General features: G+C 35.3%; 3 protein-coding genes across 5 annotated transcripts in view; 1 reads left to right on the top strand and 2 right to left on the bottom strand.

The window, feature by feature from the left end:
- Nucleotides 1-2,619, bottom strand: part of nsa2 (NSA2 ribosome biogenesis homolog (S. cerevisiae)) — a 7,829-nt gene extending 5,210 nt beyond the window's left edge. Inside the window, exons 1-3 of the mRNA XM_056266121.1 lie at nt 2,460-2,619; nt 1,253-1,440; nt 1,007-1,157 (exon numbers count right to left, since the gene is read on the bottom strand). Coding sequence (XP_056122096.1) covers nt 1,007-1,157; nt 1,253-1,440; nt 2,460-2,462 — 342 coding nt within the window. The 5' untranslated portion in view covers nt 2,463-2,619. The remainder of the gene's footprint in view (nt 1-1,006; nt 1,158-1,252; nt 1,441-2,459) is intronic.
- Nucleotides 2,620-2,819: 200 nt separating this feature from the next.
- spout1 (SPOUT domain containing methyltransferase 1) lies at nt 2,820-16,047 on the top strand. Its single transcript, XM_056266120.1, has 12 exons — nt 2,820-2,919; nt 3,093-3,132; nt 4,044-4,163; nt 5,489-5,651; nt 7,554-7,643; nt 7,723-7,772; nt 7,852-7,982; nt 8,062-8,134; nt 10,783-10,881; nt 10,965-11,067; nt 13,556-13,703; nt 15,454-16,047. Exons 1-12 carry the CDS (start codon nt 2,863-2,865, stop codon nt 15,526-15,528), a joined length of 1,149 nt encoding a protein of 382 aa, XP_056122095.1. The 5' UTR covers nt 2,820-2,862; the 3' UTR covers nt 15,529-16,047.
- Nucleotides 16,048-18,143: 2,096 nt separating this feature from the next.
- st6galnac6 (ST6 (alpha-N-acetyl-neuraminyl-2,3-beta-galactosyl-1,3)-N-acetylgalactosaminide alpha-2,6-sialyltransferase 6) lies at nt 18,144-23,374 on the bottom strand. 3 transcript variants are annotated; one of them, XM_056266127.1, is made up of 6 exons: nt 23,273-23,374; nt 22,545-22,606; nt 21,924-22,121; nt 20,403-20,812; nt 19,306-19,413; nt 18,144-18,416 (listed from the first exon to the last, which is right to left on the bottom strand). In XM_056266127.1, the coding sequence occupies exons 2-6, from the start codon at nt 22,566-22,568 to the stop codon at nt 18,230-18,232; spliced, it is 927 nt and encodes a 308-aa protein (XP_056122102.1). In that variant the 5' UTR covers nt 22,569-22,606; nt 23,273-23,374; the 3' UTR covers nt 18,144-18,229. The 3 variants fall into 3 exon arrangements, with proteins under 3 accessions (XP_056122102.1, XP_056122103.1, XP_056122104.1); XM_056266128.1 differs by having other exon boundaries at nt 23,117-23,352; XM_056266129.1 differs by lacking the exon at nt 23,273-23,374 and adding an exon at nt 23,010-23,093.
- Between the last annotated feature and the right edge of the window lie 945 nt (nt 23,375-24,319).

Below are 24,319 nucleotides of genomic sequence, written 5' to 3'. Positions count from 1 at the left end.
TTAGTCAATATCTTTTTATTGCACGTTCCTTTGATCATTATCAAAAGATAAAGCAGAATCTTCTAGCTTTCAATTAATTGTTTCATATATTTGGTACAAGTTGGTTATTATCGTTAACAAAAACTATTAAAAACACTACTGTTAATTGAAATAAAATACAATACAATTTAAATATTAATTTTAGCTAATTTAAAATATATGAATATAACTATAGTAAAACTAAAATAAAAAATAAAAGAACACTGTGTACAACAGGACCGACATTTAAAGCCCCCCTGTAGTCAATAATTTTATCCCTTAAAACTCATTTTTGATCATCAAAATGACATATTTAAATGTTTTTCATGTGAAAAATAATTTCTTCATGCCTTAAAATAGCTTGAATGTAACTCTACACCCTTGCCTCATTTAGTATTCACGGAGTCATGAATATGCTAATTAGCCCCGCCTCCACTCACACCAGCTCGGATTACTTGATCCACTCGCTCAACTTTACTGTAGTAAATGCTGCACAATGGCAAGTGGAAATACTGGTTTAATTCAGCCATATATGTTTAAACCAGAAACTCTCAGAAGAGGAAGAGTGAATTATACAGGGTCGTGTTTCAGAAGGGTAATGCGTGCGTTTTATGTAACCCTTTCTACGATGTCGGACCCACAACTAATTAATATGATTAGCCTTTTGCTTGACTATGCTATCAAACAGCTAATTATGTGTTGCTAATGTCACACAAACCATGTTCCAGTTCACCATCTCAGAGTCACACAGCTGCCTTCTAACAATCAGCATCCTTAGAAACACTTTGAACATCATAGAAAGTCAGTGGAGAAAAGCCACGCACCGCACGTGACGGGATTGGTTACATATTTGTGACGCGTTTTTAAACCACGTTATTGATCCTCAGCAATGGTGTTGACATGCATTTGCACATGGTTTGTCTTATAAATAAACAGACATATAAACAATATGTAATATCATAAATCTGCTGTCTGATTGGATACTCACAGCCTTCTCTTTCCTCTTCTGTTTGATCATATTGGAGAGGACTTTGGCGCGTGATTGGCCCTCTCTGTCCAGCAGGTACGCTGGCACCGCCCCTTCTGGTGTCTTGTCATCGTCCTTCTGTTTGCTCTTCCTCTGCTCGTGCATCTTAATGCTGTAACGCAAATAAATATGCAACAGGTCATCAAACCTCCTTGACATTTAGCCTATATCTTAAGCAAAGTGAAGCTGGTGGGAAGCAAAGCTCACGTCTTCTTCATCTGGATCTTCTCAGCGTGTCTCTGTTTGTGGTAGAGTTTGGCTTTGAGGCCGATCATCTTTCTGGCTTTGTGCGAGCGCTCGTGCGCCTCACGGCTTTCCTTCTTTCTCTTTCTCTCGTGGTGGTCCAGACGATAGCCATGCCGCTTGCGGTGTAGCTCGATGTGCTCGTTCTGAGGCTGTAGACAAACACAGAAAACTACAAGTTCAACTACATGAATACTTGATTTTGTCTGTAGGTTTACACTCAGTTGTAATACTGACTATTAAATGTTTTCCCAAATATCTACGCCCATAACTGAACTTACTGAGTCCACTTTCCTCCAGCTATATTGAACATACAGGTAGTCATGGGAAATATATCACTCTATGTAATAAGTATTACGCATTACAAATCAAAGTGCAAGCAAATAGACAGATATAAACACAAAGATAACATGCAAATCTGCTGAGCTCTTCAATGCTGTGACTCACTGGGGTTTGTAATAACAATATCAGATGAATCACAAATATTATAAGCTTCGCCTTCATAGTAATGAGCCACAGTTCTTGCATAATGCAACTAAGGTACTATGGTATTCCCATAAACAGGGGGAAAAAGATGGCTAGACATTAGAGCAACCTATGGTTTATGGCATATTATACGGTACACAATAGGCTATATATATATATATATAAAAATACACACACAGTACTGATCAAAAGTTATAGAATGAGCATATTGGGAATAAATTGTATTTTAAAGTATATTAAAATACAAAACCATTATTTAAAATTGTAATAATATTTCACAAAATTACATTTTTTTCTGTATTTTTGATCAAATAAATGCAGGCTTGATGAGCATAAGAGACATCTTTTAAAAATATTAAAAATAGATGTATGTAATAGTATGTGTATGTATATGTATACACATGCATGCATACATGCCTACGTGTGTGTAAATAAACATAGTCATAACAAAAAAGAAAACTACAATTTTCATAACATAAACCATAGGTTTATCTGTAGTGTATATAGTATGTAGTTACGTGTATGTATATATATAATTATTGAGCACAGATATGACTCATACGAATTATAAACACACACACACACACACACACACACACACACACACACACACACAGCCACATGTCAGCCAGACTCGCACTAAACAAAGACATTTACACGATACTGGCTACATTTTTCTTCTTACCATGATGTGATCTGTGGTGTTGAAGTGTTTATAGAGCTGTCAGGTGTTGTTTAATTCGCTGTTTGGTGTCTACCTCTGATATTTTGATGGTTTTATTTAAGACTCGAGTTCGCGATGTTCTTCACTCAGAGTCTGTTCTGTAGAGGAAGCGCGTCAGTAAAAAGCCTCCGGTCACAATCAACAGCAATGTCTGCAGTGCAAACCTTCGTCTGTTTTGAGCATTAACCACTCTTTATATACATTCTGAAAATAAATATATGAAATATTTGTTTATTAATGTAGGAGTTAATGTCCGTGGTGCAAAATAGCAAATAATTTAGTGTTTGGAAAGAAACGTTAGGAACCAAATATTGAGTCTTTGTTCTCTCGGGGATCATTATAGACGTGATACACATAGGACAGCATGGCTGATGAACCTCCAGTGAAGAAAATTAAACCAAATCAACCCCCAAATAAAGAGGTTTGAAGAGGTTTATTTTGTGTTTTTCACATTACTGTGGTCGTTATAAATTTGGAGATATAAAACGAAATTCGTTACCAAGCTGTTTTGTTTTACATTAGTGATTTAAGATTAATAAATACCCTGTTTATGTCAGTTTGATGTCACCGTGTTTATAATATTTCAATTTGTAGGGTGAAGAGAGATTAAACTGGAGGAAATGGAAAGGACAAAGTAAGTGATAACTTGAAAATATTCTACATTTACAGAAAAGTTTTTGACATCAAGCTGGAATTCCTATTTCGTATCAAAAATGTATCAGAAAGCCACAAGACGCATTGATAATAGTCATAAATAATCTAAAAATGTTTGCATATGTGTTGTGTTTTGTATATTTGACCCATCAAGGCTTTAATGGCTCATTATATGATGTAGTGAGAATATGGAGCTCTTATTCGAGAAAAAAAAATCAGAGGCTCAAACTGAGCAAAAATATGCGATTTTATGCAGATTATGATATTAAATGGACAAAAAAATAAGATGAAATTCTAAAGATTCTATTGTAATTCAATAAGATCTTTATAAGAGTGTAACATACATGCATATAAATATCAGTCATCACTCTATATCTGCCAATAATATCTCTTAGTAAGATGATATTTAAAATGCTTAGTTTTATGATAAAAGCTCTGTAGTTTTAAAACATATAATGCAATGCAATACAATGATGATTGAGAGATGAAGAAATAATCATATTTGATACTCACATTTGAACATGTTTTTTTAAAAATAATAAATTAGCTCTGGATACTCAAGTAAACCTAAGTTGCTTCAGTCCAGTAAGTGTTCATCTTGAAATATCAATGATCTTGTTTACATTTATAAAAAGATTTCTCGACAAAAAGACACGTGAGGACGTTATACTAAAAGGCCTTTTACTTGCTAAAAGTCTAAACTATCAATCAGACGACAGAAGGCAAGTAGTAGATTGTGTGCAACAGGTTTTTTGATCATGTTGCTACTTTAGAGGCCTTAGAAATGATTTAATGTATCAAAAACGACACAGGGTGCACAAGGGTTAAGATCATTATGTAAAGCTCCTCTCACGGCCATAATAAAGTGTGTGTCTGTGTCTTCATCCCCAGAGAAAGAGGAGAAGAGACAACGCAAAGAGAGCAAACTCATCCAGCAGCTGGAGAAACAGAAGCAGGAGAAAGAGGAGGAGAATAAGCAGCAGGTTCAGCATGAAGAGAAGGAAAGTAAAGGTGAGAGAGCTTTGGTATTTTCAAAATTGCAAACTTTCACTACTAAATACATTGTGTACATCCCTATATAATGTGTACTAGACCATTATCATCAAACATCCATTCCTTTTTAAATGTCCATCCCTTTGTTCTTTAGTGAAACTGACGCAGCCTATCTAAAACCGTAAATCTTCATTATAATCATAAATACAGTGTTCTGTGAAATATGTTTACAATAACAGTTTAAATAAAAATGTTTTACTTCTGATATAAACATTTAGATTAAATATGCCATTCTGATTAATGGAGTTAGACACTTAAAGTGGGCCTACATGAAATCATTACTGAGAAGTTACAAAATTTTGTTATGTTCAATGAATAGAAATATTTGTTGTGGATGCAATGCTTTCAAACACTTTTCCTCTGGCATGCTGGGTTTTAATGTGTTAACTACAGAGATAATTGCTTATCATGATAATAGCAGATTGTCTGAGAAAATAGTTTCGTGCAAATAATGCACTACAAGGTCTATCTGTTTCCATTAAAAATATAAATCAGTTAAACTTGGCCAGTGGAAAAGATTGAGAAAAACTTTCTCTGAAATGTATTTTACACTATTTGATTTATTTATTCAAAAACAAGGCAAGGATATAGGCTACTAAATTATTTTTTATTAATGTAACTAATGTGACGGCACATCCGCATTTCATATTTTCCAAATGTCTTGTACCGTTAAACATATGTTATCACGTGGATGAATAATCATATGCAAATGATATGCAGATGAGGATATGCATAGTAAAACTAGGCGTTATAATCTCCTCCATATATGGTTATTTCGGGGAGGAGACGCATGTGCGCACATTCTTCCGCTGACTGGGATTTATAAAGTGAATTCTGCGCAGGTTCTGGCGTACGAACGGTTTTAGAAGTCAGAATATTTGTTTGTGTACGCCATTTTTGGCTTTCGGGCACACGTACACTTTTAGTAAGGATCCTACGCATAGTTTTATAAATGAGACCCCAGGGCTTTTCAATCTTTTAGACTCCCAGAGTGGCCCGACTATAAACTTTTATCTCATAATTTCTATGATAATATGAATTGTTGTAAGACAGAAATAATGATACTGTGTGGTTGTAAAGCAGTTTCATATGTTTACATGACGACGGCTCTCTCTGGCTCAGAACGCAGATCTGAATGAACCGCTGTGATCGTACTTGTCAAAGGTGTAATAGACACAGACAAATCGTTGTCATTCATGAATAAGATCGCAATAATCGTGCAGCTCTGCTGTATATACTACAATACCAGAGTAAAACCGTACTAGTTTGTCTTGTCTTGTCAGGTCGTGTGTATACGTTGAGCGTGGCTTTGCCTGGCTCAGTGATGGATAATGCTCAGTCCCCTGAGCTGCGGACGTACCTGGCGGGTCAGATCGCCCGGGCCTGTGGTGTGTTCTGTGTGGATGAGGTGGTCATATTTGATGAGCTGGGCGAGGAGGACGCAAAGTGAGTCGCTGCTTTAGTAGTTCTTTTCTTTGATTACACAGCCCTGCATATTGACAACAAATTCTGTGATTTGCCTTATATTATCTAAGTTGATGATGCTGAGTTAAAAAATATCAATAAAAGTCATTAGGAATAGTTTACATCACTTACAGGTTGAATGTTAAGACTGAAGATATTTCATATATATTATGTATGTGCATCTCAGTTTATCAAAATAACAGAAGCAGTCAAATGTTAAAGATTTCGAGTATTAAAAAAGGTATCATTTAGATTACAATCTGCAAAATGTGTTCAGTTTTAATGTCATTTTTAATGTCAATTAAATGACATATAAAATGCATATTTAATGTAAAAGAACTTTGTAAACACAAGGTTTTAAATAGGCTTTTTTTTCACAAAATCTGTCAATTTCTGTCACTGTTTGGAAGTAGTAAAACACCCACAGATGTAGCCGAAAACATCTGGGTCATGTTTGCATTTTCTTCTGTCACTGGCATATAATTCTAACCTTGAAATCATGGATTAGGCATTAAATAATCAGTCCCTCCAGAGAAACGTGATTATGCGATCGCATGATTTAGTGCATAATCAGCCAAAGTCTGCATATTTATGCGGGGGCATTTTTTCAAATACGCCGCACTTTCGCATACATTGCCGATTTCCGTGCAAAATATCCAGGGCTTGCATGATTTCATAATCCTCGCATTTTCGTTGCAAAAAAGTTTGCTTCACACAAGAGCAGCTGTTTCCCGCTGTTGCCATGGGAGCGTTATGAAGTGACGTAATTACACGACGTGAACATCATCGAAAAGCTGTAAAACAGGAGCACACTTAATTTTTTTAGATTTTATTTATTCATTTTTACAGAAGTTGTAGCATATTCCTTTTGTAAAGCTACAGAACTTGTTTGACTCATAAATGTTTTGTAAGTTTGATGTGTTTATTAAGGTCTGAAATAAAACAAGATGAGAACTGAAATATTCCAGCACTTTCTGTGATGTAGTTATGCTTGCTTATCATAGTAATAAGAAATGACTCTTTACATTAAGGTAGGAGCCTAGTGCGAACAGGGTGTTGGGGAATCACTTTTTTTTCTCTTTTTCCATCAAACCGTAGTTTTTGCATTTTATAAGAAAACGGAATACGTTCAATATATTGCTATCAGATGAGAGCATGGTGCTTATTGTAAAACTGTACACTTGACTGATGTGTATTTATTTATATTGATCTTATTTAAAAAAAAAAATTAATATATATATATATATATTTTTTTATTATTATTATTATTATTATTATTATTTTTATTTTTATCTTATTACTATTATCTCTTCTGTTTTAACTCTTTTTATTAAAAAATGTATCATCACTATGGGATATGTTAAGATGTCAATTGTAATATTGACCACAATGTTGATTACAATGTAACAGTGGTGTTCAAAACTCAATAAAACACTAATTAAAAAAAAAAAAAAAAAAAAAAAAACGGGCCGCATAATCAAGGATTTTTGCCCGCAACAATCACCAAAAAAACTCTGCGTTTTTTCTGGAAGGACTGAATAATGCCATACAAATGAAAATCGGCTGATAATTGAGCAAATGTTTGTAATTGGTTCAGATGAAGAGAGGGATCATGTCATTGTGGCAGTTTTTCTGCTGACTAAGGGATAATACAAGACGACTTTACCTTGGAAATGGTCGTCAAAAGCAAAAGTGCTACTGCTACAAATTGCACATAATATGTGCTAAAGTGTGATGTGCTAAAGCAAAACAGGCACTTTTTTTTTAAATCAGCACCCCAATATTAGTTCGAAACAAGTATAGGATTTCATTCAGCAAATATGATGCAGTGTTATCAATATGAATGCACTGTCCAAGCTTCAAAACATTATCTTAATATTTCAGGAGTGTTGAGGGAGAGTTCAAAGGCATTGGAAAGAAAGGCCAGGCCTGCGTCCAGCTCGCACGCATCCTGCAATACCTCGAGTGTCCACAGTGAGTGCTGTCACTCTCAGATTTATGTCATTTTAATGTGCACGTAGACGTTTAGGCATCACATCTGTGTTGTGTGCAGATATCTGCGGAAATCTTTCTTCCCGAAGCATCCAGACCTGCAGTTTGCTGGTGAGTGTCACATAATCTAACACTGATGGTGTTTTAGAGCCGAATGTTTGCATAATCGGTTCAAACGTGTGTGTTTCAGGTCTGTTGAATCCTCTGGACAGCCCGCATCACATGCGCATGGACGAGGAGGCGGAGTTTCGAGAGGGGGTGGTGCTCGATCGGCCTAGCAAACCGGGGAAAGGGTCCTTCGTCAACTGCGGGATGAGGAAGGTGTGTGTTTAAAAACACGCAGACTGATTGGCCTTTCATTGAACAGGAAAGGACCTCAATCTCTTTATTCTGTCTACAGGAAGTTCAGATCGATAAACAGCTTAAAATGGGGCTGAGAGTGACCGTACAGCTCAACAAGAGCCAAAACAAAGGTATACACAGTTACACAGACTGCTTGTGTATTATATTATATTTATATACTATTATAGTTTTTATTCATATTTAGAAATTATTTTTTATTTTATAGTTACTATATATTAATTGATGAATTGTTTTTGAAATGAATTGAAACCGTATTGAACTGAAGTGAGCTGAATAGTGACACTATTGTCTTCCGTAGAGCTGCTTATCAGCTGAAATAGAATTAGTTTTATAACTGATTCATTAAAACTGTTATTTTCCTGTTTATTACTGTGAAACTGCTTTGAAACAATCTGTGTTGTATAAAGCACTATAGAGTATAAATATGACTTTGGTTGACTAGTTTCAGTTTTATTTCAGTTAGGGTTCAAAATGTTCATTTAGTTCAATCTAATTCTTTTAACAATGTGTTTTATAGTTTTAGTTCATATCATATTATTTTATTTATTAAACATAAACTATAGTATATATATATATATATATATATATATATATATAATCATAAACACACTGGTTTGTAGCACAAATAGTTTTTTTATGCACTTTGTTATTCCTCTAGCTATTTAGCTATTAGTTCAACAGTCGGGTTCCGGAAGTAAAAACTTCATTCATTTTCTCCATAGAGAAATTTAATTTTAACCATAACTTATAAACCTTTAAAGGAGTCATAATGTAGTATTAACTTTGATACCCACGCTCTATTATAGTCATTTCATGCCCTTCTAAAAAAGAAAAATTGGAAAAAAATAAACACAGAGCTCGTTTGACCCTTATTTCTGAATGCATTATTGTCTCGCGAGATCTGATGCGAGGTTTTGGCTGTCGTGGACGGTCATTTTAATAATGCAAATGAGGGGCGCGTTGATTGGTGGCAGGAAGGAGGGGGCTTGACACCGCAGGTAACTTCAGCATATCATTCCAAAAAGAGATCATGGCGCAAGTTGTTAATGAACCCGACCCGGCCGCGACCTACGGGATTCAACCGTATATGTTTGAGCCAGACTCTGAACCAGAGCTGGAAACGGAAGAGTAACAACAGTCAATAGAAGGACGTCTACATCAAAATGTCTCTGAATGGTAAAGACAATTTTTTTGACTGAGACATACATTAACATCAGTAACGAGCTAAAACGTTTTTTTGCTATTTTCTCCCACATAAGTTTAGCTTTAATTTAATGTAGATTACATTAACGGAGATGTAGTCTACTTTATTTTCAGCTTACAGTGGTTATAGAGATTAACGTTTGCTATAATGTGTTGTTTTTGCCTTTTTTGACGTTGTGGTTTTTTAGATATTTAATAATTTTCATCTGCAGACATGTAACGTTATGTTTTTCTTTATGTTTATTAATTCTTGACTGTTTTTTAAATGTATCTATCCTTATCTATTATATAAAAAAATCAATACAATGATATGTTGTCATTGTTATATTGTATACGATTATATTAAATAATAGCTGTATCATTTTCTAGTCTGTTTAAAGTGGAAAGATGTGGCTAGCATTCGTAGAGTCCATTCCCCGTGTTTACATCACATACACTAACGCATTAGTAGTTAGCTGCTATTTACACAAAATATAGTAATAAAAACACAGTCTTACCGTTTCAAATTCAGGCAAGTCCCTGATTGTTGGAATGGCACCTTTTTCCAAACGTAGCTTCGATGCCAACTTCGCCTGATATTGCCCCAAATTTGTAAAAGATTCTTTTGTGAAATGTTTAGCGCAGACACCTAACGTTGAGCAATTGAGATGGTTGTTGGAACAGCGTCATTAAAAATAAATTTCATCCACTTGTCCCTTGTAGTTTGGTCAGTTTTGGGTAAAGAAAAAACATTATGTGGATTCCAACGAATGTGGATTATGACAGTCAACACAGAGCAACTCACGTGTGCACTACGTTTCTGCATCTTTCTTGACTGAATATGATGGGGAGAGGGGCAGGGCGGGCCTCCTCTGCGGTGTCCATATATGGTATATCCGGCCCCGTCTTGACGTCATGTCGGGGGAGAAATTGAAATCTCGTATTTGAGTGCGCGTGCACGTTGGCTAGTTTAAGAACCCTGGGGTAAACAAACGCTTCACTTTTGAATATCGGCATCCCGGCCAATGTATAATCGTTAGTCAATCATAACATACATTGATTCTCATGGAAAAGTGAAAATTGCACATTATGACTCCTTTAAATACAGCCTTACTGTGAGCTACAAGGTTGTTAATCGATGGAATTTGCTTTTGTTGAAGCCGTCAGTCTGCGTTATTTCAAATTAGTCTGTTTAACAGTGGAATTCCTGGTGAAAAACTACATTACCCATGATGCAGTACAGAAAATTCCACCAATCAGAGAGTCGAAACAAGCAACGAGCTCTTTAGCTCCGCCCACTCCCATGAAGTGTGTTAGATCTCCCTACATTCTCAAAATACTGACATATTTGAATATATGCATGTTTTAAATATATTTTTAACTTAAAATATGGAAAAATACTTCCGGAACCAGCACCGCCGAAAAAGTGGGCGGGCACTAATGCACTCTATAGCCAGCGCCTAATGAATCTGAAGTCTCGCACATTCACAGAAATAGCTTACTTCTGCTTCGGGTGGACACTAGATCTAAACTAGTTTTTATATCTGTTTATTTGAACCCTGTGTGTGTGTTTCAGATGGGCGAGTGTATAAAGGTGTAGTTGTGGCTCCTCATGTGCCGAGGACTGAAGGTGGGCTGTACTGGGGATACAGCGTCCGACTGGCTCCCTGTCTCAGTGAGTCCTTCACATTTATTCATCTATTTCATTCTCAATTCTCCAGCAGCCGGTAAAGCTAAAGTGTGTTTGTGTTTGTGTAGGCGCTGTGTTCACCGAGTGTCCATATAAAGACGGATATGATCTGACCATTGGCACATCAGAGAAAGGAAACAACACCGATCACGTCACTCTATCTCCATTCAAGTGAGTTTTGTCTTGAGTTAGTTTTATTTAATGGCTAATGAATGTATCTAAAACTGTCACTGGGACGTTTGCTATTACATATTTTTCACTTATTCTAAACCTAAAGTTATCTTGACAAACTATATCATTTGAAAGCTTTCAGACTCCAGGTTTCATATTTGGTGACTGATTTCAGATAGACATGATATAGCAAAAGTAAACTATTCATGTGCAACAAGATTACTCTTCAGAGTCACAAGTCGAGTTCAGACATTTATTTTGAAATATACAATCATGAAAGATCGGTAGAAACCTCGGTTAGGTTTTATGGAAAAAAATATATTGGGGAATTAATTTCCCTTGTTTTATTAATTAGTTTCGAGGACAAGAATTCGTAATTCATGGCCACGATTTAACTCAAACAAGGGAATGAATTAGTAAATTGTGGCCATGAATTAAAAAGTTGTTCCCTCGTTTTGCTAAATCATGACCACCCTGTAATAATTAGTTTTTTCCCCTTGATTAAGTTCAATTAAAACGAGGGAACTAATTCGTTAAACGTGGGCATTAATCATGGCCACGCTGTAATAATTTGTTCCCTTGTTTTAGTTAAATCTAAATGAGGGATTGAATTAGTACAACGTGGCGACAATTAACAAAGTAATAAGTCATGGGAATGAATTCTTAATTTGTGGCCACGATTTAGCTTAAACTAGGAAACAAATTAGTAAATCACGGCCACAATTTAATAAAACGAGGGAGTAAATTCTTAATTTGTGGCTATATTTATTTTTTTGTCTGCGTGTCATGTGCAGGGCTCTGTACGTTTTCATGCTAAGTGTTCAAAAGATAATATTCAGATTTAAAATATAAAGAAATATGATATATTTTCGGTTTGTGTATAATTATATATATCATTTCATTTCACTACAATCATGCAAGACGTACGTGCATCTTTATATGGATCATCACTGGAGCTTGGAGGACTAGTGGAAAACTTTGGTACTACGCCCAAACAGAATCTTACTAAAAGCTCATATTTTGAGATATCAACCTCAAATTTGGAAAACAGCTTTAGATTTATGGCTTAGATTTTTATAGCAGTTTTAGCATAAAACATGTTTAGTAAAATGTATAACTTTTTTCACTTAAATGATCTGCCATGTGTCTGCTTTAAAGTCCCCATGAATTAAAAATTGACCATACTTACTTTGTTTGCCTAAATTGATCGTTTTGTGGTGAACAATTCATCCATGCAAGTCAATCCACACAAAAAAATTTTTTGGCTTCGTAATCTTTAATCAAAATCTGAAATTTCCCCTCCCCTCTGCGTTGGAGGACCTTGCCTGATGACGTAGGTTTTACGGTTTGGGCGTCTGCTTAACATCCGTAATCACGCCCCTCCAACTGACAGTAGACAGGCTGAATAAAAACACCTACTTTTCTAGATCCAATCAGGTGCTAGTTGGGGAAAAAGCCACGCCCACCATTTTGCCTCATTTAGTATTCCGTTTCTCTCGGAAATACGTCACAACACTGGAGAAAAGTCGTTTGCAACTTCCGGTTCACGGGGACTTTAAGAGACTAAACTTCGGCCTCTGTTTTATCTCTAATTAAATTGCAATTTAAGTTGTAAATGTGGTTTTCATGTTAAAAATGACAGTTAACAGGTTTTAAAGGGTTAGTTCACCCAAAATGAAAATTCTGTCAGTAATTACTATCCCTCATGTTGTTCCAACCCCGTAAGACTTTCATTCATCTTCGGGACACAAATTAAGATATTTTTAATTAAATCTGAGAGCTGGATCACTCCTCCATAGGCTTCTAAGGGATTGAAACTTGCCGGCCCAAAAGTTATTAAAAACATCATTAAAATAGTCCGAGTGACTACAGTGGCTCAATCTTAAGTTTATCAAGCGACGAGAATACTTTTTGTGCGCAAAAAACAAACAAAAATAACGACTTTATTCAACTATTCATTTCCTTCTCTGTGGGCCTCGAGATTTCACGTAGTGTAACAGCGCAACGCTTCTGTGTTGTACGTCACACGCAGGCTCACTATTGGCCGACGCTGGTCGTGTGTGATGAGTGACGTGCAACCTAGAAGCTTTGCGCAGTTACACTACGTGAAATATCACGGCCGTACAGAGAAGGAAATGAATAGTTGAATAAAGTCGTTATTTTTGTTTGATTTTTGCGCACAAAAAGTATTCTCGTCGCTTGATAAACTTAAGATTGAGCCACTGTAGTCACTCGGACTATTTTAACGATGTCTTTCATAACTTTTGGGCCGGTCAGTTTCGATCCCTTAAGAAGCCTATGGAGGAGTGATCCAGCTCTCAGATTTAATCTAAAATATCTTAATTTGTGTTCCGAAGATGAGCAAAAGTTGGAACAACATGAGGGCGAGTAATTACTGACAGCATTTTTATTTTGGGGTGAACTAACCCTTTAAATATGCTGTGTTTTAATTGGCTGAGAAATGAAACTCGACTTTGTTCTCTGTCAGGCACATGCTGGTGGTGTTCGGTGGTCTTCAGGGGTTGGAGGCCAGCGTTGATGCCGATGAGAATCTGAGCATCACTGAACCCAGCGTGCTCTTTGACCTTTACCTCAACACCTGTCCTGGCCAGGGCAGTCGCACCATCCGCACCGAGGTGACAGAGAAAACGCATGTTTCATTTAACCTTTAATATAACCTTTAATATGTACCAACTGACAGGGTTTCATGTGGGGATGCTCATTTCGGTTAATTTTCCCGACCGACAACCGCCACTCGTTATCCGAGTATTAACAGTTAACTGATAATATTATCAATGCCTATTGAATTAAATAAAAATAAAATTGATGAGTGTCTGTGACCCGCTAAATTTCACGGGTTTATTTTAACGTGCAAACAGCAGAACAGATCAACAACAGAACCTGGATTCACATCAAATATTCACGCACTTTTCACAGAGAAAAACAGAATAAAATAAAGAACATAAAATAGGCCTACACTAGATTTTTTTTAACTTAAATAATTAACAAATTAAGATGACAAAAAGAAATCACTGAATCTGTTTGAAGCTTTGAAAAAACGGCAATTTCTTTCCTCCAGACTAAGTTTTTTCGTCAAATAAAAATAGCAGGCCTACCTCAATCCACACAATGGGTCTCATTCATGAAACACGAGCAGAACGAATTTTTGTGTAAATCGTGTGTAAAGTGGTTCTGGCGTAAATTTTCGGATTCATTAAAATGTTCGTATTTTCCAAATGTGAGTTGGTACACAAGAAATCTACACCTGCTCCCAGCCACGCGTAAATAGTGCGCTTAACACCCGAACGCTTTGCTCATTAATAGGGCTGCATTTTAATTCACCTTAATCGGGTACATATTTGCACAGCATTTTGAAAAAATATTATAGTAATTACATATGGTTTTTCTTATTATGAGATCCAGTAATAGCATCTGCGATGGTGGTCCTTCTCCAATTTGAATACTATTTTTCCGAAGTGAACTAATTCGTTTTTTGCTCTCAAGCTTAATGTCGAGCCATTTTCTTCTCACTTCTGGGAATGTTTGATTAACAGATGAAACTCCATTAACTGCATCTGTAATATGCTGCCAAGCTTCCTTTTTTTTTAGGACCCGATACGCCACTATGTACGCTTGAAAATAAAATGTGGCGTTTTGAATGAACTTCTGATAATAAAACTTCCAATTTCTGCATCTGAGAATTTTTTTTTTTTCATTCGCATTCATGTCATAATATGATGCCCATATATAGTTGTCAGTCGGATTTAATGGGCGGGATTTATGGTAATTGAGAATGAACGCGCACGCGCATCCCATTTACGACTGATTGGAATTCATTAACACACACACACATTTCACTATCACATCTGGCGTTTACGAAGTATTTGTGAATCAGGAGAAGAGTTTTCGGGAAGGTCTCTTTACGCGCAAATCACTCGCATATTTACTCGTATATTTACGAATGTTTCATGAATGAGACCCATTGTCTAGTTTTTAGCTTTACGCGCCTCGTGAGTTAACAAATATAGGCTACTGTATATAGTATTTTTTTTAACCATGCAGCAAACTAAATAAAATAAAATAAAATTTTTAACTATTAATACGTTAAACTAATAGTATTAATCAGTCAAATTTTTTACTTTCGATTAACGGTTAAACGGTCAATATGAGCATCCCTAGTTTCATGTATAGTTTACTGCATTAGATGAGAGATTTTTTTCCTTAAAGAAAAAATTACCTGTACCTGATATATATCCAAATGAATCGAGACATTTGTGTCAATACCCAGCCCTAGAAAATAAACCATATTTCCCCCCCTAGAAACGTTCATGTTTTCTTTCTTGTTTAACTGCTGCCGTTCATTAAATGTTGTTGTCTTTCATGCAGGAGGCTCTATTGATCAGTTTATCAGGACTCAGGGAGAAAATCGCAGCTGTCTTTCCTGACCTGTCTAAAGGATGACCACAGGAAGTACTTTTGAAGGACTATAGGAAGTGCAGCAAGTTGAGCAGACCAAGTGTGCACTCAAATCTGTCAAATCAAAAGTCTTTGAACTTATGAATTTAAAGTGTATACAACTTTTGCATTCTTTATCAATGTACATTTTGTGAATCATTTTGTATCGACTCTATTAGTTTGTGTCAGTGAACTGTCATGAATATTGTTCCGAAACAAATCATGAAACTCAAGAATCTGTTTCAAAGGTATACATTTATTTTTTTAAGACAGGCATGTAAAGAACATTCATAATGAGTGAAGAGCAAAACAATCAGCTCATACTGTCATAATACTGCAACCATGAGTAATAATCATCATTATCATAATAATAGTACATACTGATTTCAGTCTGAAACCCTGTGCAAATCAATTCATCTTAATAGATTACCCACAATCCCTCTGCTCTTGTGCTTGTGCAGACGGTTGATTTTCAAGAACGTAATCAATGAAAACCAAATAAATACTCGGAAGGTTTCAACATTACAGGTGATAATCGAGATCTTTCAGGCAGGACGTGAAAATTAAAACTCTTACGTTTGGGATGTTTACAATGAAGTATGTCATTCAAAGCTACGAGTTCTTCTCATGCTTGTTGATTTTTTACACTTGTTTATTTTAGGCGTCATTGGAGATGCAAGATCAACTTAATGATATTTGTTATTTATTAGCGGATCAGCTGTTATTTATGGGTCTCGTACAAATCGAAGGCAAGACATTCAAAGCAGCACATTCATTCTCCAATGAAAGCACAGTGCCAGAAAAGGCATCATCCAATGAGAGCAGAGCATTTACAACAGTCATGAAAAGTTGGAAATAAAGCGATTCAGTCATAGGTGTGTTTGTACACTAACAGCTGTAGCCGGAAAAACTCAGAACTACTTGGTAAAAAGGTCATAATAAACCGAAAGGCCTCTACACACACCGCTGACACACTTTCAACGCGACAGTATTGTTTGTGATTGTTGGTGTTGATGAATATAGTACATCTTTTTCTTTTCGGTTGAACTTCACAAAGATATGTCCGGGTCATATTTCACCCACAATCAAAAGAAAAAAATTAAATATATTTGACACGAAGCCAATTTTAGGTCCAGTAAGATGTTTTGCGTCGTGACACATTTACCCTCCAAATTCAAAAGACATAATTTATTAAATTATGTTTAGTATTATTTATATGTTTTGAATTAGCTTTTTTATATTTCCAGTTTAAATGTTTTGTTTTAGTCATTTTATTATTTATTAAATAATTTGTTTATTTCATTTTTAGTGATTTTAGAACTTATTTTATTTCAGTTACTTGGCAAGGTAACTTAATATGACTACATCATGTACACATACTGTACAATTAAAATCAATTTTCACATTTTGTAATGAGAACTGGGTCAATGATGCAAAACATATGAATGCTCCTAGATACTGTTGGCCTTTAAAATAAATGTTCTTGTTTTCTTTGATTTTGTGGCAAAAAATGACCCTGACATGTTCTTGTAGTGGATGTTTTAATGAAGCTCGACTCTGATTGACATTTGGTCAGGTTTCATATGACTTAACAAGTCATAACAAGTATGATAACTATAGCGATAACCATAAAGATATAGTTCTAGAAATCATTCGAAGTGTAAAAGAATAGCAGAGTCCACACACCACAACTCACGATAACGGCACAGAGAAACAATATCGTTTGAATCACAATCAGAACAATTTTGTCCAGCTGATGAATAATAAAAACGTTGCCAGCCAATCAGAATCCATCCTGCTTTAAAGAGCTTGAGCATTTAAAGCGACAGACGACAAAACTGAAGCGATATAAACAGAACGAAATCATCCACTGATGTGGACGCTAATATAGTTATCGTTATATAGAGAGCGTTCTCAGAAATAAAGGGATAAATAACTTTCATTCCAATCGCTTCCCAAAAAAAATACACAGAATGTGGTGTTTATCTGAGAATGATGTGATTTAAACCGACCCTTTACCTGGTTGTTTAAAAAGTGTTTTTTTTTTCTATAGTTTATTGTAATATTGTTTTGTTTAGGGCATTTTAAAACCATATAAACTTGTAAAAATATTTTTTGTTTGTTTTGGAATAATTTACATAGTTCTTATTTACAAAATAAAACAATCTTGTTCCTATTCTCTGACATTTTTACATGACTAACATTCAGATGTGTTGATTGTACCACGAGATGTGATTGAATCTTCCATTTGACAACTGACACAAAGGATTTGCTCTTTCTCGTCCCAAAAGGCCTCGATTCTCTGAGAAACGATTGATTATGGGTGATAAACTGTATAAGAGAAGGCGTAGGAGAACTTTACGGCAGTAATATGTCGATGTTTTTGAAAACCTCATGCTCAAGACAATAAACGTTCCATCATCTGTTCATTTTCCAAAGGAAAACAAAGATTGTCCGTCCTTTGCTTGTTCTTGGATCCCTGAATGGCCTCCATTTTGGCTCAGTCACTAATCCAGATCAAAGAGAAACCAGCAGCCATACTGGATAAGTTGCTGAGCAGGCAATGCATTTGAAATGGCAGCCATTTTGGATCAGAAGGTCACACAGTTACAAAAGCCGCCATTTTGGATCAGAAGGTCACACAGTTACAAAAGCCGCCATTTTGGATCCAACTCACCAGGCGGAATACGTTGGATTGTTAAGTTGCTCACCACGTTGGGTGGGCGTAGCTAATGTTGTACTGCTTGGCCCAGCGTGCGAACACCTGTTTCTCAGTGATGAAGCGATGGTGTGATCCACGGCGCCCCCTCTCGTTCTGCAGGTACGTCACACACTCGTCTGGACCTCTGGGTTTGTAATAGTGATAGGGCATTCGTTTGGGCTGAGGGCGTCTCCTACAGGGAAGACAATTCAGGAAAATGTATTTAATTGATTTATTCTTAGATCATCTGTTTTGCCTTTATAGAGAGCAACGGTGCCCGCCCACTTTTTCATAAGCCAATCAGCTACGAGGTGAATCACAACATTACAAACTTTGATTTAAAGAAAAAAAAAGTGAAAACCGGACAAAAAGACAAAGTAAAAGACTGTGAACTTAATGGCTTTAGTGAGGAAAGCATTGCAAAAAGCATAATCAAAACTGATGGAGAAATATAGAACTACTTATGTAAAAATGTTGATTATATACATAAAAGTTTGCCAAAATATGCATATATATATATATTAAAATATTTAAGTATTTTGAGAGCATATGAAGACCGAATTGATTTAGTCATTCGCAGTGCTTCATGGGAGTGGGCGGAGCTAAAGAGAGATTCTGGTGCATTTTGCTTGTTTTGACTCGGATTTTCTGTACAGCATCATGGGTAATACAGTTTATCACCATAGATTTGACTGTTAAACACGATTATTTTAACAATAATTTAGCTCACAGTAGGGCTGTCTATATACAGTAGGTTTATAAGTTATCGTTAAAAATCAATTTCCTTATGGAGAAAATTAATGGAGGTTTTTACGTTCAACTGTTGCGCTCTATTGAGATAGGACAGTATAGAGACCTGACAGGAAGTGAAGTGGGAGAGAGCGGGGGACAGGATCGAGAAAGGTCCCCGAGCTGGGACTCGAACTCGGGGCACCCGAAGCCGAAGTGCAACTGCATATTGAAGTGCCGCCCATGAGGCCATCGGCTCCGGCTTTAAGTATTGAATAATAAGTATTTTTCACAATGATACGGTGACATTGACTGTTTCCCAATTCAACACCGGAGTGAAACTTTTCTCTTACCCACAATGGTTTGGCGGGACCATCCCATAAACCTTGATGTTGTCACACATCTCTATGGCAATCACCATGGTAAACCAGCCTGTGCTTAACCAGGACTGGGACTTTTTTCTGTGAAAACAGGAAACAATAACAAACACTGAAAAACATAGCCATCAAAACAATACTCAACCAATGCAACATAGAAGAAAATAGGTCTAACAAACATGTGGAATGAATTTCCTTCCTTTCATTATGAAATTAATATTGTGATAAATTTCGATATCAAAATATATGGAAAAAAGGGTAACACTTTACTTGAAGGGGTGTGCATAAGACTGACATGACACCTTCATAATCATGACATGTTTATGACAACTGTCATTAAGTGTCATTCGCTCAATTATGACATTTTGAATGCAAATATGACATTGCTTGAGATGTGTTTGTTATGACAACTTGACAAACCAATTCATCATAACCTGTCAGTGTCTTGGTAATGACAACTTGACATTACCAAGACAACATAAATTGTCATTAATATGTCATAAACATGACATAGCAGATTAATTATCAAACTTAAGGAACCACTTAGCTTTATGGGTTAACATTACATTAAACTGTCATGTGGTTGGTTTTGACATTAGCTGTCATGAGGCCATTATAACTGTGTCATGAATATTTTTGTGAATAATTTTTATTAATCTGCTATGTCATGTTTATGACATATTTATGACAGGTTGTGTTGTCTTAGTAATGTCAAGTTGTCATTACCAAGACATTGACAGGTTATGATGTATTGGTTTATGTCAAGGTGCCATAACAAACACATCTCAAGCAATGTCATATTTGCATTAAAAATGTCATAATTGAGCGAATGACACTTAACGACAGTTGTCATAAACATGCATGAACCCTCTTTCATATTCATGACATATGTCATGATTATGAAGGTGTCATGTCAGTCTTATGCACACCCCTTCAAGTAAAGTGCTACCGAAAAAATTATAATATTTTCAGCCATATTGCTCAGCTCGATTAAAACAATCAAAGAAAACACTGAAAATAAATAAGTGGAGATGTTAAAAGTGCACTAGACATCTGGAGCTGGAGGTGTTTACCTGTCTCTGCCGGTCTCTTTCTGAAAGAGCGCGTCAAACTTCTGCATTTTGCCTGGCGAGATGACGAAGAACGACAGGTTCCTGTAGGTCATGCTGACTCTCTGGATCAGCCGGAACAGAGTTCCCTTTGCGTCGCGTCCGATCTTTGTCGACGGGCCCCAGAATATGATGGCAGGGCTGTCTGAGCGATTGAGGAACTCCACAGGTTTGCGGACGACCCGGAACACGCTGGAATGAGCCACGACGCGCACACTGGTCCGGTTCCCCACGTCTGATGCGTACCCGGAGGTGGGAGCGTCATTCATACGGATAACACACTCCGTGCGGTCGATCTCGTCTCCGGCGTGAGTCCCCAACATGTGACTTGAGCTGGTCACTAATGCACAGTGATGGCAGCGCAGGATCATGCTCTGAAACAACAGGTCACCACACTGAGCAACTTAGATTTGATCACATATGCCATTTTTGATATATTTTCAATGCAAATATATTTATATTTTCCGAATATATATATATATATATATATATAAAAAAAATACATTTTGCATTCACCCAAAATGTATTTTAAGATTAGAAAATATATACAAATGCTAAAAAAAATCTATACAGCAAAAATATATATTTAAAAATATACAAAAATGCTCAAATATATGTTAAATATATATTTATAAAAAATCGTTTAAATTACTTTACTAACTTACATTTACTCATATATTTTTGGCCATTTTTTTATATATATATATTTTCAATGTAAATATATTTATATTGTCCAAAAATAATAATTTTTAACTACATTTTGCAATTCACCCAAAATGTTATTTTAGATTAGAAAATATACAAAAATGCTAATATTAATGTTAAAATATATTTATGTGAAATAATTTTACTTATATTTACTTGTATAAATATATTCTGGCCATGTATATTAAAAAATTGTTTTTTAAAAACACATTTTCATTTGTATTTTAAGATTAGAAAATATAAAAAATGTTTATTTAGATAGAAATATATTTTTAGAAAAATGTTTCAATAATTTTACTTATATTTCCTTATATATTTTCAATGTAAATATATTTATAGTGTCCAAAATATATTAAAAATACACGTCTCACCCAAACTGCTATAAATGCTACAAAAAATCATCAAAAATCCAGCAAACAATATATATTTCAAAATATACAAAAACACTAATCTAGATGTTAAAATATATTTATATAAAACGTTTCAATAATTTTACTTATATTTACTCATACAAACATATTCTGCCAATTTTTTTAAAATATATATTTTCAATGTAAATATATTTATTTTGTCCAAAATATCAAAAAAAAAGAACATTTGCATTTGTATTTTAAGATCAGAAAATATTCAAATAAAAATGCTAATATAATTTTATATGCTAATATAAAAAAATTTGGCACTTGAAGATTTAAGGTTTTTAAAGGTTTTAAGATTTTAGAAAAACACATATAATGTTTTGCCATATAAACGGGAATTTCATGACTTGTACAAGTTGATCACCTTGTTGCCGTAAACAGGAAGGTATCCCTCCTTCCCTGCCCATTTCTTGAGGTTGGTGTTTTTGACCGTGTGGTGAATCTCGCTGACTTTAAAGGAGCTGTTCAGATCAGCTGAGCTGTTTGAGCTGTAGAGGATGAGGAGGGTCGTGATGAGGAAGACCGTCCCATAAATCACCATCCGCTGCCCCTGCTGCCATTGCTGAGTAAAACACAAACTCTACGTTATCGGACAGTTATCCATATGTGCATGTAATGATCCTTGAACTGCAACTAAAGCAATAGGAGTTTCATAATGATTATATATATATATATATATATTACCATTTAAAAGTTTGGAATAATTTGAAAATATATATATGTTTTTGAAAGAGGTCTCACCAAGGCTGCATTTATTTGATCATAAATACAGTAAAAACAGTAATATTGTTAAATATTATTACAGTATAAAAGAACAGTTTTTATTTTATTTTATTATATTTTAAAATAAATAAATATTTTGTTTTGTAAATTATTCCTTTTAAAAACATTTTTACAAAAATTGCAATTATTCCAAACTTTTGCCCGGTAATGTATATTATTTAAAATAATTTTAAAATATATATAAAAAATAAATTCTACCTACTTTATCTACAATCCGCAGTTTCATTCTCCTTCTTCCCTTCTATCAGGTTTCAGTTTTCATGCCTAGAGAGAGAAAGAGAAACGTGATCAGTTTTCTGCATGTTACACCTGCGTGTAAACAATATACCAATTCAATTCACAATTATATACAGAAATAACATGCAGCACGGATGCATAACTCATTTCCCTTAACACAAACCGCATGGCGTGAGATTGACACAAGCCATGATAATTTATGAAAATATGAACCAAATGCAAATAAAGAAACAGCTTGTCCAGAGAATCACAATATTAAAACAATGTATTCTTTAATCTGACAGGAGACACACACTCATTAAATTATAGGAACCTGACACCTTTAAAACTGACCTGTTCATTTAAATATGGATAAGATTATAATGGTAAGAGATAAGTGAAAATCCAATGTTTTGCTCTGAACAGCATAATGCAACACATATTTTCAAACCTGTCATACCTCCAGGGCCTCTGTGAAGGCCATTCACACCACATATAAGTACAGAATTACAGTATTTCAATCCAAATGATATTCACGCATGCATTGATGAAACACACATCATAATAAAGCGGTGTCCGCCTGTGATGCTGGAGCGCGCGAGCCCATCTGATCCTCAGGATAACGCGTCTGATCTGCAGAATACACCGATTCACGGCTCGTCGCACCTGTGCGCTCATAGACAGTCAACAGTGGCGGTTGAACGCGATTCTTACCGACGCGTCGCGGTTTTATTATGGATGTTGTTGTATCCGCGCAGCATCATCATCATCAGTTCTTCCGCTGGCTCATTATAATCTCCGCCGATGGGGCATGTGCGCATGCGCCGCACATCGCGTTTACATTCCCGAAGACGCGACGCGAACGCTCACAACGTCAGCACCAAATCGACCAATCAAAACGCTCCCACACGCTCGCTCTTTGTTGAATGATGTATGATGTATGACCTCTTACCCCGTTTTCAACTGTTTTCCCATATTTTGTGAAAAATATTATTCAGTTTATATTAGAATTTATATATTATAAATATAACATATTTGTATGTTAAGAATTAAGATATAAAATACCAAGTAACAGGTTATACTATTAATTTCTTGAACATTTAAAAAATAATTCATAAATAAAAAACAAAATAAATAAGGCAATACAAACCACATGCACATTAGATCACGATTCTTGGTTTAATAAATGCAAATGTCAGATATATATCAAGACCTCAAGTGTCCTCACAGAACGACCTGAATCGCATATAAATGGATGGATACACTGTGTGTAAGAATCTCTTAAATTTAAAAACACTTTATTATTATTTTTAAACAAAGTCATGTTAGATGTTTACTTGAAGCACATAACTCACATTAGGCTATGCATTAAATAAATTCAGAGTAGTATAAAAAAGATTACACAATGTAAAACCAAATACACAGTAAACTAAATATCATCTTATGAGATGAATTCATTACATCACCTTGTTATATATTAATTTACAAACCATACATTCCCTCTGGTTAATACATGTAATAGATAAACATTGCTAAGACAGTCTTCAGAGAACACATGCATGCAATATTGGAATATTGAAGATAGTACCATGTGGAGCAGTAGTAACATTTTGCACCTTTCAAATTGGACTAAATACAAAAATAAACTTATATAATCATAAAAGCATGGTAACATTTTCTTTCAGCTTGAACTGAAAATTCTCAAGTAAAAATAGAGATGGAACCTCTTGGGTTAGGTTGTGATTGTGGCAAATGATAAAA

Source organism: Rhinichthys klamathensis, unplaced genomic scaffold, assembly GCF_029890125.1.
Source record: "Rhinichthys klamathensis goyatoka isolate OS25496 unplaced genomic scaffold, OSU_Roscu_1.1 h1tg000245l_1, whole genome shotgun sequence".
Taxonomy (NCBI): Eukaryota; Metazoa; Chordata; class Actinopteri; order Cypriniformes; family Leuciscidae; genus Rhinichthys; species Rhinichthys klamathensis.
Note: the sequence above shows the minus strand (reverse complement) of the source record. Positions and strands in the feature narration are given on the sequence as shown.

Bases quoted from the DNA above. Each gene is read 5' to 3' on its own strand.
- spout1 (XM_056266120.1), top strand. From the start codon at position 2,863: ATGGCTGATGAACCTCCAGTGAAGAAAATTAAACCAAATCAACCCCCA. The intron at 4,164-5,488 runs GTGAGAGAGCTT...TTGTCTTGTCAG, and splicing joins TGAAGAGAAGGAAAGTAAAG to GTCGTGTGTATACGTTGAGC. The intron at 5,652-7,553 runs GTGAGTCGCTGC...TTAATATTTCAG, and splicing joins CTGGGCGAGGAGGACGCAAA to GAGTGTTGAGGGAGAGTTCA.
- st6galnac6 (XM_056266127.1), bottom strand. From the start codon at position 22,568: ATGAAACTGCGGATTGTAGATAAA. The intron at 20,813-21,923 runs GTGATCAACTTG...CTGTTGTTTCAG, and splicing joins TTCCTGTTTACGGCAACAAG to AGCATGATCCTGCGCTGCCA. The intron at 18,417-19,305 runs GTAAGAGAAAAG...TCTTCCCTGTAG, and splicing joins GTCCCGCCAAACCATTGTGG to GAGACGCCCTCAGCCCAAAC.